The sequence below is a fragment of the Nerophis ophidion genome, linkage group LG18 (assembly GCF_033978795.1).
Source record: "Nerophis ophidion isolate RoL-2023_Sa linkage group LG18, RoL_Noph_v1.0, whole genome shotgun sequence".
Taxonomy (NCBI): domain Eukaryota; kingdom Metazoa; phylum Chordata; class Actinopteri; order Syngnathiformes; family Syngnathidae; genus Nerophis; species Nerophis ophidion.
The window spans coordinates 18565414-18577663 of NC_084628.1; the positions used below are offsets into that span (position 1 = coordinate 18565414).

Sequence of the window (12250 nt, forward strand, 5' to 3'; positions counted from 1 at the left end):
ACTGAATATGGGTTGAAAAGGATTTGCAAATCATTTTATTCCGTTAATATTTACATCTAAAACAATTTCCCAACTCATATGGTAACGGGGTTTGTACATCAGGTTATTTACAATCAGGGGAGATGGGACGTGAATGGAGGAGGATATTAGTAAAAGGTTGAAATTGCCTGGAGGTGTTGCCTGTAAGTGTTGTAGTGCATGTACAGTAGATGGCGGTATTGTCCTGTTTAAGAGTGTCACAACATTGCTGTTTACGGCAGTCGAACTGCTTTACGACAGAATAAAACGTGACTGCTGTTGTGTGTTGTTACCGCGCTGGGAGGACGTTAATGAAACTGCCTAACAATAAACCCACATAAGAAACCAAGAACTCGCCCTCGATCATTCTACAGTTATAACGTAATTGGGCAGACACGCTGTTTATATTGTGGGAAAGCGGACGTGCTAACAGGCTGTCCTCACTCAGGTCCGCATGGAGCTGGAGGGGGCGTGGCCACGCTCCCTCCAGCTCCGCCTGAATTTCGGGGGAAAATTTGTCCCGGGAGGTTTTTCGGGAGAGGCGCTGAATTTCGGTAGTCTCCCGGAAAATCCGGGAAGGTTGGCAAGTACAGTATGTGTAGCTCTCTTTAGACAAAGTTAAATGTCTGTCTTTTTTCAACTCTTACCTGATAATTCACGTTTGAATGTCCAAATAATGTATTGGCCTCAGGAAACCTCGTTTCATTCTTTATGCAATGTTCCCAAACTGAAATGACTCATTTTAAGTAACAGAACTTAAAGTACAGTGCAACATAATAGATATGAATATGTCCAACCATCCATTTTCTACCCGCTTATTCCCTTTTGGGGTCGCGGGGAGATATGAATATGTAATTAATATATTTTTTTTAATCCCCACTGTTTTCCTTTTGTGGATTGTGTACTGAAGAGGATGTGTTGGCCTCCTAAAATTCATGCCCCCCCCCCTGAGCCTGAGGTGTTGATCATTTGAAACCTGCTGAGAGGCCTTCCTGTGTTTGAGAGTGTGTGTATGTGCATGCATGCGTGCGTGCGTGAGCGTGTGCATTTGTCTGCGTGTGTGTGTGTGTGTGTGTGTGTGTGTGTGTGTATGTGGGCAAATTAGCATTCTCCACCCAGCAAAACAACTTCTCCCACTCGGTCACTTCCTTTTGAAATTCTCAGGACGCCCTTGCAACATTGGAGCGGTTGTTCCCGCAGCAGGGCGGGTGCTCGGTAAATACAAATAAAAAGCAACAGGGACTATTTTTATAAGCCTTCCCGCTCTCTCCGCTCTCCTTACTCACTCCACGAGCATTCCGATGGTATTTATATTTTCCCTCCACGCTGCAGGAAGCGGACAGCCTTCACACAGACACTGGATTCAGCCAGGCAAGGTGGGCAGTACTCACATTCTCCGCACCCTATTGGCCCCTGCTGGGGTCATGTGACCTACAGGGTGTAGCCACAACTCCCCCACCACCCCAGTTCTGTCCCCCCTTGGCTCACTCTGAGCTTTTTTGCGCTCATGTGTGAAGTGGGCGCCAGGCAGCAGCTTGTTGTGCAGAACATAGGCGGACATGTTTCGGGAGCTCCCCGAGTCCACGGGCAGCGAGTGTCTGGGCAGCATGACCCCCGAGAGCCGGGACATCTACCTGAGAATGGACCACCACCGCAGGCGCTCTGGCTACCGGCTGGGCCGGATCATCGCCAGGCAGCAGCTCCTCAGGAGGATCGCCGGAGGTAAGGGGAGAAAAGGCTGCGAGCTGGATTGAGAGCACAGGAATGTGGTTTTCCTTTTCCACACCAGCTGATTGCCTTTTGTCAAAGGTCGCCTCCCGTCTGGCACGCGTGCACACAAACTTGACCTTCAGCCAGCAGGGTGTTGCGGGCGCAGTAAATAGTTCACGTTGACTGACAATAGAGAGGAAGATAAGCCGCCGGCTGCTTTATGTAAGCGGCTGTGTCAACACTGTGCAGGTATTGATTATGACAGCAGTGCTCCAACACCTCATGCTTACTTCTTGTGTGGCTGCCCGGCAAAGGAGGCGGGGCTTGCATAATAATAATAATAATATGAATTATAATAATAATAATCATAGGCCTTTGCAAAATAGCTGCAAGAGCAGCCCTTCAGATCAGGGACCTTTTCCTTAGTAATCTGCCAAAACATCCACAGACACTCCAATGGAGGTGCTAAAAATAATTGATTCAAATCAAGAATTAAAAAAAGTGTTGATAAAAAATACGAGAGGAGCTGGACGAAGTAGCAGGGGAAAAGGAAATCTGAGCTTCTCTGCTTAGGCTGCTGCCCCCGGGACCTGACCTCAGATAAGCGGAAGACGATGGATGAATGGATGGGTTAAAACTTTTCTTTTAAAGAGTCAATGTCTAAAGGGGCATTTTTCAGGCCATTTCTGTGCTTACTTGCTGCATACAGCAGGAAGGGGATTCATATGGCCCTCTTTGTTACAGTTTACCTGGCACATGAAACGTGACATATTAGGACGGTGCACTGTTCACTTGAGTGTTGAACATCTGAAAATGTGTTTTGTGAAATTTCCGACTTTGACCACTTTTGCACTAGTTGCTATGTAGAGTGGCGCTTTCCGTCAGTTTCAGTAGACTGCATTGAAAAATGAAAAAAAAAACCAACCACAAAAAAATGCTTCCTCTCACGCGAGACCCACCCAGGAATGGGGCCATATGAATTCCTTCCTTGATTTATACGTCATATGTCAGCAGCAAAAATAAGCTTTTGTAACCTGTTTCGAATTTTTTTTTTTTCTCATTTTTATACTTAATAATTAGGGCTGTCAAATTATTTGTTTTTAATCAGATTAATCACATTTTGCAATTTGGTTGAATCAAGATGAGGTGGCGACTTGACCAGAGTGTCCTCCACCCGCTTTCTGCCCGATTGTAGCTGTGATAGGCTCCAGTGCCCCCCACGACCCCGAAGGGAATAAGCGGTAGAAAATGGATGGATGGATGATTAATCACAAGTAATTACACGCTTGCATGATTGAAATTTGCTTTGGAAAAGACCCGATGTAACACACGAGGAATTTGACATGCTCTCTTTGTTCAATGCAAGAAAGGGGCCACCTTGGTATGAAACAAGAGGGAGACGTTAAAGAACATAAAAAGGACATTAAAGGAGCAAGATACATATTCAGAGGTGCTATTCGTACATACAGCTACAAAAGTAAAACACAGCGAAAGACATGAAAAGAAACAATAACTAATACATTTTGCGCACATACGATTGCATTATGCATGAAATTACGTGAATGTAATTTTATTGTCAGAATGTCACCCAGGAACATTTTTTAAACAATTTACTTGAGTGCATGTCATTTATTTGCACAAAACTTGGTGACAGTTGTATCTAAAGTTCCTTCAGGATGTATTTTGGAGGAAAATTTGCCAGCGAACACACAGTCATTGATCTGATGACTGACTGTTAGCGGTTAAGGTAAAAGAGTTTGTACGGTCAAAATACTCTGCATTATTAATCTAATTGTATTCATGATTATTGTGATATATGTACCTTATTAATCACATGTGGTGACTTACACTTAGTGGAGCCTCTTCCTCGAAATGTGGAAGCTCTTACAGGAGAATTGCACTTTTTTGGGAATTTTGCCTATTGTTCACAATCATTATGAAAGACATGACGACGGGTGGATTTTTTTAATGCATTCTAATTATTAAATAAATGCGATCAAAAGTCCTCTTACAATGGACCTGATTAGAGTCGCTCTATTCTGCCTATAAGAGACATGAAAAAAACATCCCAACACCTCCATTAGGGTTTTATATGCATGATATAAGTATATATGTAATCTAGTAATGGGCACATTTATAATAACATGTAGTATTTACATATCTTGATCATTTTAATTTTAAAAACACATAACAATATTTGCTTTTTTTCATCATCACTGATTATTACTCACTGCAGACTTTATGAGAGCCAACAAACATAATAAAACCTCACCTACTGTACAATGTCTGCTGTCATTAGCATGCCGACTGCTAGAATGTTCATATAGTCCCGTTTAGATGAGTTGGGGGTGGGGTGGAAACAAGTGCTTTTCGTGTCGTCCTAGCGAGTTCCAGATCCAAAGTGTCCCAACTTGTTGGATTATATCCGCAGCCTTCTACTTTTCAGGTGAGAGGCATGATTTATGATGTACAACAAACTTACAGGGAGCAGGGACACGAGTGAGCAGCTGATCAGCCGATGACACAGGAAGTGATCCTTTTTGCCGTTTTAAATAGTTTGTATGTTTTATCACTTATAATATTGATATCACTAATACTTGGTTAATATTCAAGTCAATTACAAAAAAGTGTGGTTCCCCTTTAAAGGGATGTTGCCTATCATTCACAATGTTGATGTCAAACATGGACTTGGATTTGGATTGTTTCTTCGATGCAGAGAATAGTTGGGACTAGCCATTGATATTCTAACAAAACTACACAAAAAGGCAAACAAAGGGCGCGCACAGTGGCGGAGAACAAATACTTGGCTACAAAAACAAATGACTAGAACAAAGGCTGTAAACTAAAAACGTGAAACAAAAACACTTGCGCTGTGGCATGAATAACAAACCAAAAACTTGTACTGAGGCATAAATACAAAAACTTACGTGGCGTGGTCAAAAACAAACAGCAAGGCATGAAGGTAGGTAGATGGAAATGTGGGTAAGGTAGGTAGGCATGTAAAGTTGCCAGGACGACGACAGAAACAGAATGGCTTAAATAATGACTGTGATAATGATTAGCAGGCGTGAGAACTGAGGACTGGGGCGTGAATTGAGGGCAAGGTGAAAATCAATAAGTTGGCATGGAGACGAAAACAAACCAGGAAGTGCAAAAACAGAACTGAGTTTCCAAAAAAACAAAACATACGATGACCAAACATGACAAAAACAAAACATGATTCATAGGCGGGACAGTTAATGTAAAACAAGAACGCATTTTCCACAACCCCACAAGGGAATAAGCGGTAGAAAATTGATGGACGGATGGCATTTTTTTTTTATGCATTCTAAATTGTAAATAAATGCTGCATTAATAAGCTGCATAAGCTAGTTAGCTCTTTTTAATCAAGGCACCGCAAAAAGTAGTTCCTCGGTGTTAGCGCTTATAATACCATTATTGCTAATACTTGGTCAATATTCAGGTCACGAAATGTAAGTCGATTATTTTTGATTTTGGTCTTTTTTTTTTTTTTTTGGAGGACTTTATGGGCACAAAGGATGACGCCCATTTGCCACCTCGAACTTGCTGTATTTTATGACTTAGAATGCATAGCAGAAAAAAAACCCTATGAGTTCTTGTCTTACATTGGGATTGTGAATGATAGGCACAATTTAAAAAAAAAAAGTGCAGTTGCCCTTTAAAGCTGAAAAATGGAGGGATACATTTGTTCCGACAGCGTTGCTAATAGATTCTCAAACTGGCGCTCATCCAATCACTCACCAAAACTTAACCGATACACGTTTATGGCCCCACAGAGCGTCAGAAATCAGAGAAATTTTGAAATGTATATAATTCCCTCTTTCCAGGCACATTGAGGCTGAAGAGAAGGGCCACACTCCTTCTACGCAGATCACGTGCTGTGCAATCCGTTTTGCTTAAATAGGCTGATTTAAAATGTTGAATAATGAATTTTTTTGCAATTATAGCTCAAATGTGTTCCTAGCCCCTTCCTGCTCCATCAGTGTTACGAATATAATGGAGAATTCTCTTACTGTCTCCTTCATTCTATATTAGTGCTGGGCTGAGTACACAATGCTACTGGGATAAAATCCTTTTTTGTTTTATTTGTGTGTTTTTTATCTTGCACAGAAAGTACAATAATATACTGGAAGCAAAGTAGTGTGTTTGTCAAGTGCTGTAGAAAGTGTGAGAACCACGAGATCGTAGCTCATAGCAACATTCTTTCCAGTCATGCTGTCATTAGTCACATTTTTATCCAGCATTCATCATGATTATTTTGGGGTTTATAATGATAATTTTTTTGTCAGGAGAACAGTTGGTATCATTTGATGTCAAACATGTGCTGTCACGTAAGCTGCTTTTTTATGGATCACAGACGTCGGTTTTGAAGGGTTTGTTTTAAAGTGCTTTATTTTGGTGAGCAGTTTTACTTGGGACTTTTTTAATAGCTCGTGTGGCATTGTGTTCATTCCTTTCTTGGAATTTTTTATATATGTATATGTATGTATGTGTATGTATATATGTGTATGTATATACAGTATGTGTATATATATATATATATATATATATATATATATATATATATATATATATATCCATCCATCCATCCATTTTCTACCGCTTATTCCCTTTCGGGGGGGGCGCTGGCGCCTATCTCAGCTACAATCGGGCGGAAGGCGGGGTACACCCTGGACAAGTCGCCACCTCATCGCAGGGCCAACACAGATAGACAGACAACATTCACACTCACATTCGCACCCTAGGGCCAATTTAGTGTTGCCAATCAACCTATCCCCAGGTGCATGTCTTTGGAAGTGGGAGGAAGCCGGAGTACCCGAAGGGAACCCACGCATTCACTGGGAGAACATGCAAACTCCACACAGAAAGATCCCGAGCCTGGGACTGAACCCAGGACTGCTGGACCTTCGTATTGTGAGGCAGATGCACTAACCCCTCTACCACTGTGAATATATATTGATAGATATATAGATAGATAGATGATACTTTATTGATTCCTTCAGGAGAGTTCCCTCAGGAAAATTAAATTACGCACACATACTTATATATATATATATATATATATATATATATATATATATATATATATATATATATTGGCCGATACCAATTTTGAGCTGATACGATATCAGCACGAATCCTACATCAATCAATCAATCAATCAATCAATGTTTATTTATGTAGCCCTAAATCACAAGTGTCTAAAAGGGCTCGCCAAACCACAACAACATCCTCTGTAGGGCCCACATAAGGGCAAGGAAAAACTCACCCCAGTGGGACATCGACCATGATGACTATGAGAAACCATGGTGAGGACCACATATGTGGTCACATCTTAAGTGCACCGGAAGCCAGTGCAGGTGAGCCAGTATAGGCGTAATACAATCAAACTTTTCTTGTTCTTGTCAAAAGTCTAGAAGCCGCATTTCATATAACCTTATATCACAAGTGTCTCAGACCAATACATACTTTCATTATGTTGTAGTGCAGAATGTTCAAGTGAAATTAGTCAAGCTGCGATTAATGTCGGGTTTTAAAGACACTGATCGATTATTAACAATCTGGAACGGATTTATGCTGTCGGTAATTTAAAGTGGAATGGCAATTGTGTTTTAAGGCAACACTTGAAGGCCACAATGATTCATTAAGTTAAGCACATGAAGAAGTATGTTGGATAATGCGAACACCTTTGTTACCGGATACTTTTTAATGCCTTGTGGACTTGGTTTATGTGAGTAATAAGCAACTATAATATTTTAGTACATGTTTATGTTGACAAATGTGGTGTTTAAGACGGCATAATAGTTCGGTTAAGGACACTTTATCACGTATGTGTAGTTTGTGTGCTATGGTGTGCTTCGGTGTTGGCTAGCTGCAGTGCTGGTTCCTAGTAGCTTATAGCATGTTTACCTTTTGTAAATGACTTGACTAAAATAGAAGAAAAGAGCATTCTTGAAGGACATTTAGATGCACAAGTAAACACGCTCAAGGAATGCTTGTATCAGACATTTTCCATGCGAGCTGATATCATTCTATACTTTTTATTTTAATTTTTTGCTGATGGTATAGGATTTGTTTGCTCCATGGAAATGTAAATAGAAAGTGGTATGATGGTGCTTTCTGCAGGGGGGGGGGGGGGACTGCTGTCTCGCAAGTCATTTCACTAATTTTCCAGAATGTTCTGTAAGTACAAGATTACATGTACTGTATTCCTGTTAATTGTGCTACACTGATTTTTAAACATGTTTAATAACTGTAAGAGGCTGATTATGGGGTGTATAGCAAAAGGTCCCCAAATTGCGGCCCCACCAGTGTTTACAAGCACTTCCCCCGAGTCAGTAACTGGCAACATCGAACTTGAACTAGTGAAAATATGCTGTTAATGGTTGGTGTTAGTCACTGACAATGAGCATGACATCATTGTAATGGTTCATAGTTTCACTAGATAGGTACCATTCACACAGCCTTTCCCACACATGCTCTGATTAATCAAAAAACAACAACACTGAAAGTTATTATTCGAGGTACAATACCACACAGCTTGCCCACTGAACAATGTGTGCATTGTAAAAATGTCAAAGCACCACACACAATTCAAAATGACACCCATTTAAATCCAGTCACAAGACAGAAGGGTAAAAGGCATAACACTCTCCACATTACGACATGTTTGAAGCATTTTAGCTGCTTGACATTATTTAATTATACTTTAAATCTTATCATTTCTGATAATATTGTAAACAAAATAAAATAATAAATTATATATATATATATATATATATATATATATATATATATATCCATCCATCCATCCATCATCTTCCGCTTATCCGAGGTCGGGTCGCGGGGGCAACAGCCTAAGCAGGGAAACCCAGACTTCCCTCTCCCCAGCCACTTCGTCTAGCTCTTCCCGGGGGATCCCGAGGCGTTCCCAGGCCAGCCGGGAGACATAGTCTTCCCAACGTGTCCTGGGTCTTCCCCGTGGCCTCCTACCGGTTGGACGTGCCCTAAACACCTCCCTAGGGAGGCGTTCGGGTGGCATCCTGACCAGATGCCCGAACCACCTCATCTGGCTCCTCTCGATGTGGAGGAGCAGCGGCTTTACTTTGAGTTCCTCCCGGATGGCAGAGCTTCTCACCCTATCTCTAAGGGAGAGCCCCGCCACACGGCGGAGGAAACTCATTTCGGCCGCTTGTACCCGTGATCTTATCCTTTCGGTCATGACCCAAAGCTCATGACCATAGGTGAGGATGGGAACGTAGATCGACCGGTAAATTGAGAGCTTTGCCTTCCGGCTCAGCTCCTTCTTCACCACAACGGATCGATACAAGGTCCGCATTACTGAAGACGCCGCACCGATCCGCCTGTCGATCTCACGATCCACTCTTCCCTCACTCGTGAACAAGACTCCTAGGTACTTGAACTCCTCCACTTGGGGCAGGGTCTCCTCCACAACCCGGAGATGGCACTCCACCCTTTTCCGGGCGAGAACCATGGACTCGGACTTGGAGGTGCTGATTCTCATTCCGGTCGCTTCACACTCGGCTGCGAACCGATCCAGCGAGAGCTGAAGATCCCGGTCAGATGAAGCCATCAGGACCACATCATCTGCAAAAAGCAGAGACCTAATCCTGCGGTTACCAAACCGGAACCCCTCAACGCCTTGACTGCGCCTAGAAATTCTGTCCATAAAAGTTATGAACAGAATCGGTGACAAAGGACAGCCTTGGCGGAGTCCAACCCTCACTGGAAATGTGTTCGACTTACTGCCGGCAATGCGAACCAAGCTCTGGCACTGATCGTACAGGGAACGGACCGCCACAATAAGACAGTCCGATACCCCATACTCTCTGAGCACTCCCCACAGGACTTCCCGAGGGACACGGTCGAATGCCTTCTCCAAGTCCACAAAGCACATGTAGACTGGTTGGGCAAACTCCCATGCACCCTCAAGAACCCTGCCGAGAGTATAGAGCTGGTCCACAGTTCCACGACCAGGACGAAAACCACACTGTTCCTCCTGAATCCGAGGTTCGACTATCCGACGTAGCCTCCTCTCCAGTACACCTGAATAAACCTTACCGGGAAGGCTGAGGAGTGTGATCCCACGATAGTTGGAACACACCCTCCGGTCCCCCTTCTTAAAGAGAGGAACCACCACCCCGGTCTGCCAATCCAGAGGTACCGCCCCCGATGTCCACGCGATGCTGCAAAGTCTTGTCAACCAAGACAGCCCCACAGCATCCAGAGCCTTAAGGAACTCCGGGCGGATCTCGTCCACCCCTGGGGCCTTGCCACCGAGGAGCTTTTTAACTACCTCAGCGACCTCAGCCCCAGAAATAGGAGAGTCCACCACAGATTCCCCAGGCACTGCTTCCTCATAGGAAGACGTGTTGGTGGGATTGAGGAGGTCTTCGAAGTATTCCTTCCACCTATCCACAACATCCGCAGTCGAGGTCAGCAGAACACCATCCGCACCATACACGGTGTTGATAGTGCACTGCTTCCCCTTCCTGAGGCGGCGGACGGTGGTCCAGAATCGCTTCGAAGCCGTCCGGAAGTCGTTTTCCATGGCTTCCCCGAACTCTTCCCATGTCCGAGTTTTTGCCTCCGCGACCGCTGAAGCTGCACACCGCTTGGCCTGTTGGTACCTGTCCACTGCCTCCGGAGTCCTATGAGCCAAAAGGACCCAATAGGACTCCTTCTTCAGCTTGACGGCATCCCTCACCGCTGGTGTCCACCAAGGGGTTTTAGGATTGCCGCCCCGACAGGCACCAACTACCTTGCGGCCACAGCTCCGATCTGCCGCCTCGACAATAGAGGTGCGGAACATGGTCCACTCGGACTCAATGTCCAGCACCTCCCTCGTGACATGTTCAAAGTTCTTCCGGAGGTGGGAATTGAAACTTTGTCTGACAGGAGACTCTGCCAGAGGTTCCCAGCAGACCCTCACAATGCGTTTGGGCCTCCCAGGTCTGTCCGGCATCCTCCCCCACCATCGCAGCCAACTCACCACCAGGTGGTGATCGGTAGAAAGCTCCGCCCCTCTCTTCACCCGAGTGTCCAAAACATGAGGCCGCAAATCCGATGACACAACTACAAAGTCGATCATGGAACTGCGGCCTAGGGTGTCCTGGTGCCAAGTGCACATATGGACACCCTTATGTTTGAACATGGTGTTTGTTATCGACAAACTGTGACGAGCACAAAAGTCCAATAACAAAACACCACTCGGGTTCAGATCCGGGCGGCCATTCTTCCCAATCACGCCTCTCCAGGTTTCACTGTTGTTACCAACATGAGCGTTGAAGTCCCCCAGTAGGACAAGGGAATCACCCGGGGGAGCACTTTCCAGTACCCCCTCGAGTGTTCCCAAAAAGGGTGGGTACTCTGAACTTCTGTTTGGTGCATAAGCACAAACAACAGTCAGGACCCGTCCCCCCACCCGAAGGCGGAGGGAGGCTACCCTTTCGTCCACTGGGTTGAACTCCAACGTACAGGCTTTGAGCCGGGGGGAAACAAGAATTGCCACCCCAGCCCGTCGCCTCTCACTGCCGGCAACGCCAGAGTGGAAGAGGGTCCAATCCCTCTCGAGAGAAGTGGTTCCAGAGCCCTTGCTGTGCGTCGAAGTGAGTGCGACTATATCCAGCCGGAATTTCTCGACTTCGCGCACTAGCTCAGGCTCCTTCCCCCCCAGTGACGTGACGTTCCACGTCCCAAGAGCTAGCTTCTGTAGCCGAGGATCGGACCGCCAAGTGCCCTGCCTTCGGCTGCCGCCCAGCTCACAATGCACCCGACCTCTATGGCCCCTGCTATGGGTGGTGAGCCCATTGGAGGGGTGACCCACGTTGCCTCTTCGGGCTGTGCCCGGCCGGGCCCCATGGGAACAGGCCCGGCCACCAGGCGCTCGCCATCGTGCCCCACCTCCGGGCCTGGCTCCAGAGGGGGGCCCCGGTGACCCGCGTCCGGGCGAGGGAAATCTGGGTCCATGGTTTTTCATCTTCATAAAGGTCTTCGAGCTGCTCTTTGTCTGATCCCTCACCTAGAACCTGTTTGCCTTGGGAGACCCTACCAGGGGGCTTTATGCCCCCGGACAACATAGCTCCTAGGATCATTGGGACACGCAAACTCCTCTACCACGATAAGGTTGCAGCTCAGAGAGGAGTATATATATTTTAATGGAAGCATTCACATACAATGGTTTATATAGGGCACAGAGTGGGTGGGGACAGGCAGGCGTAGGGTGTGGTGATTGGCTCATGTGTTACCAAGGAGGTGTTTCCGTCTGTGGCGGCATGTTGAAATGATTTCACTGTGCTTGTTGAGGGATGATAGATCTGGATGATATATAATAAACAGTTTCTCTTTTAAGCATAGGTTGTATGTGAATGCTTCCATTAAAATCTCCTGATGATTGAGGGAACCCCTCATGAAACAGTTCTGTAGAGATGAAGTAGTCTTGTGATTTTTCCCACACCTACATATATATATATATATATAT

At 45.1% G+C, this 12250-nt stretch overlaps 1 protein-coding gene and 1 long non-coding RNA gene across 6 annotated transcripts in view; one reads left to right on the forward strand and one right to left on the reverse strand.

The window, feature by feature from the left end:
- stard13b (StAR related lipid transfer domain containing 13b) overlaps positions 1 to 12250 on the forward strand; it is a 191434-nt gene that overhangs the window by 105592 nt on the left and 73592 nt on the right. Inside the window, exon 1 of one of the 5 annotated variants that reach the window (XM_061877467.1) lies at positions 1197 to 1740. The exons of the other annotated variants lie outside the window; for them this stretch is intronic. Within the exon in view, the coding sequence (XP_061733451.1) occupies positions 1578 to 1740 (163 nt within the window). The 5' untranslated portion in view covers positions 1197 to 1577. Of the gene's footprint in view, positions 1 to 1196; positions 1741 to 12250 lie in introns of those variants that run through there. 5 annotated transcript variants of the gene reach the window in all.
- The window catches only part of LOC133536839 (uncharacterized), a 48277-nt gene that overhangs the window by 13978 nt on the left and 22049 nt on the right, over positions 1 to 12250 (reverse strand). The window lies entirely within an intron of this gene.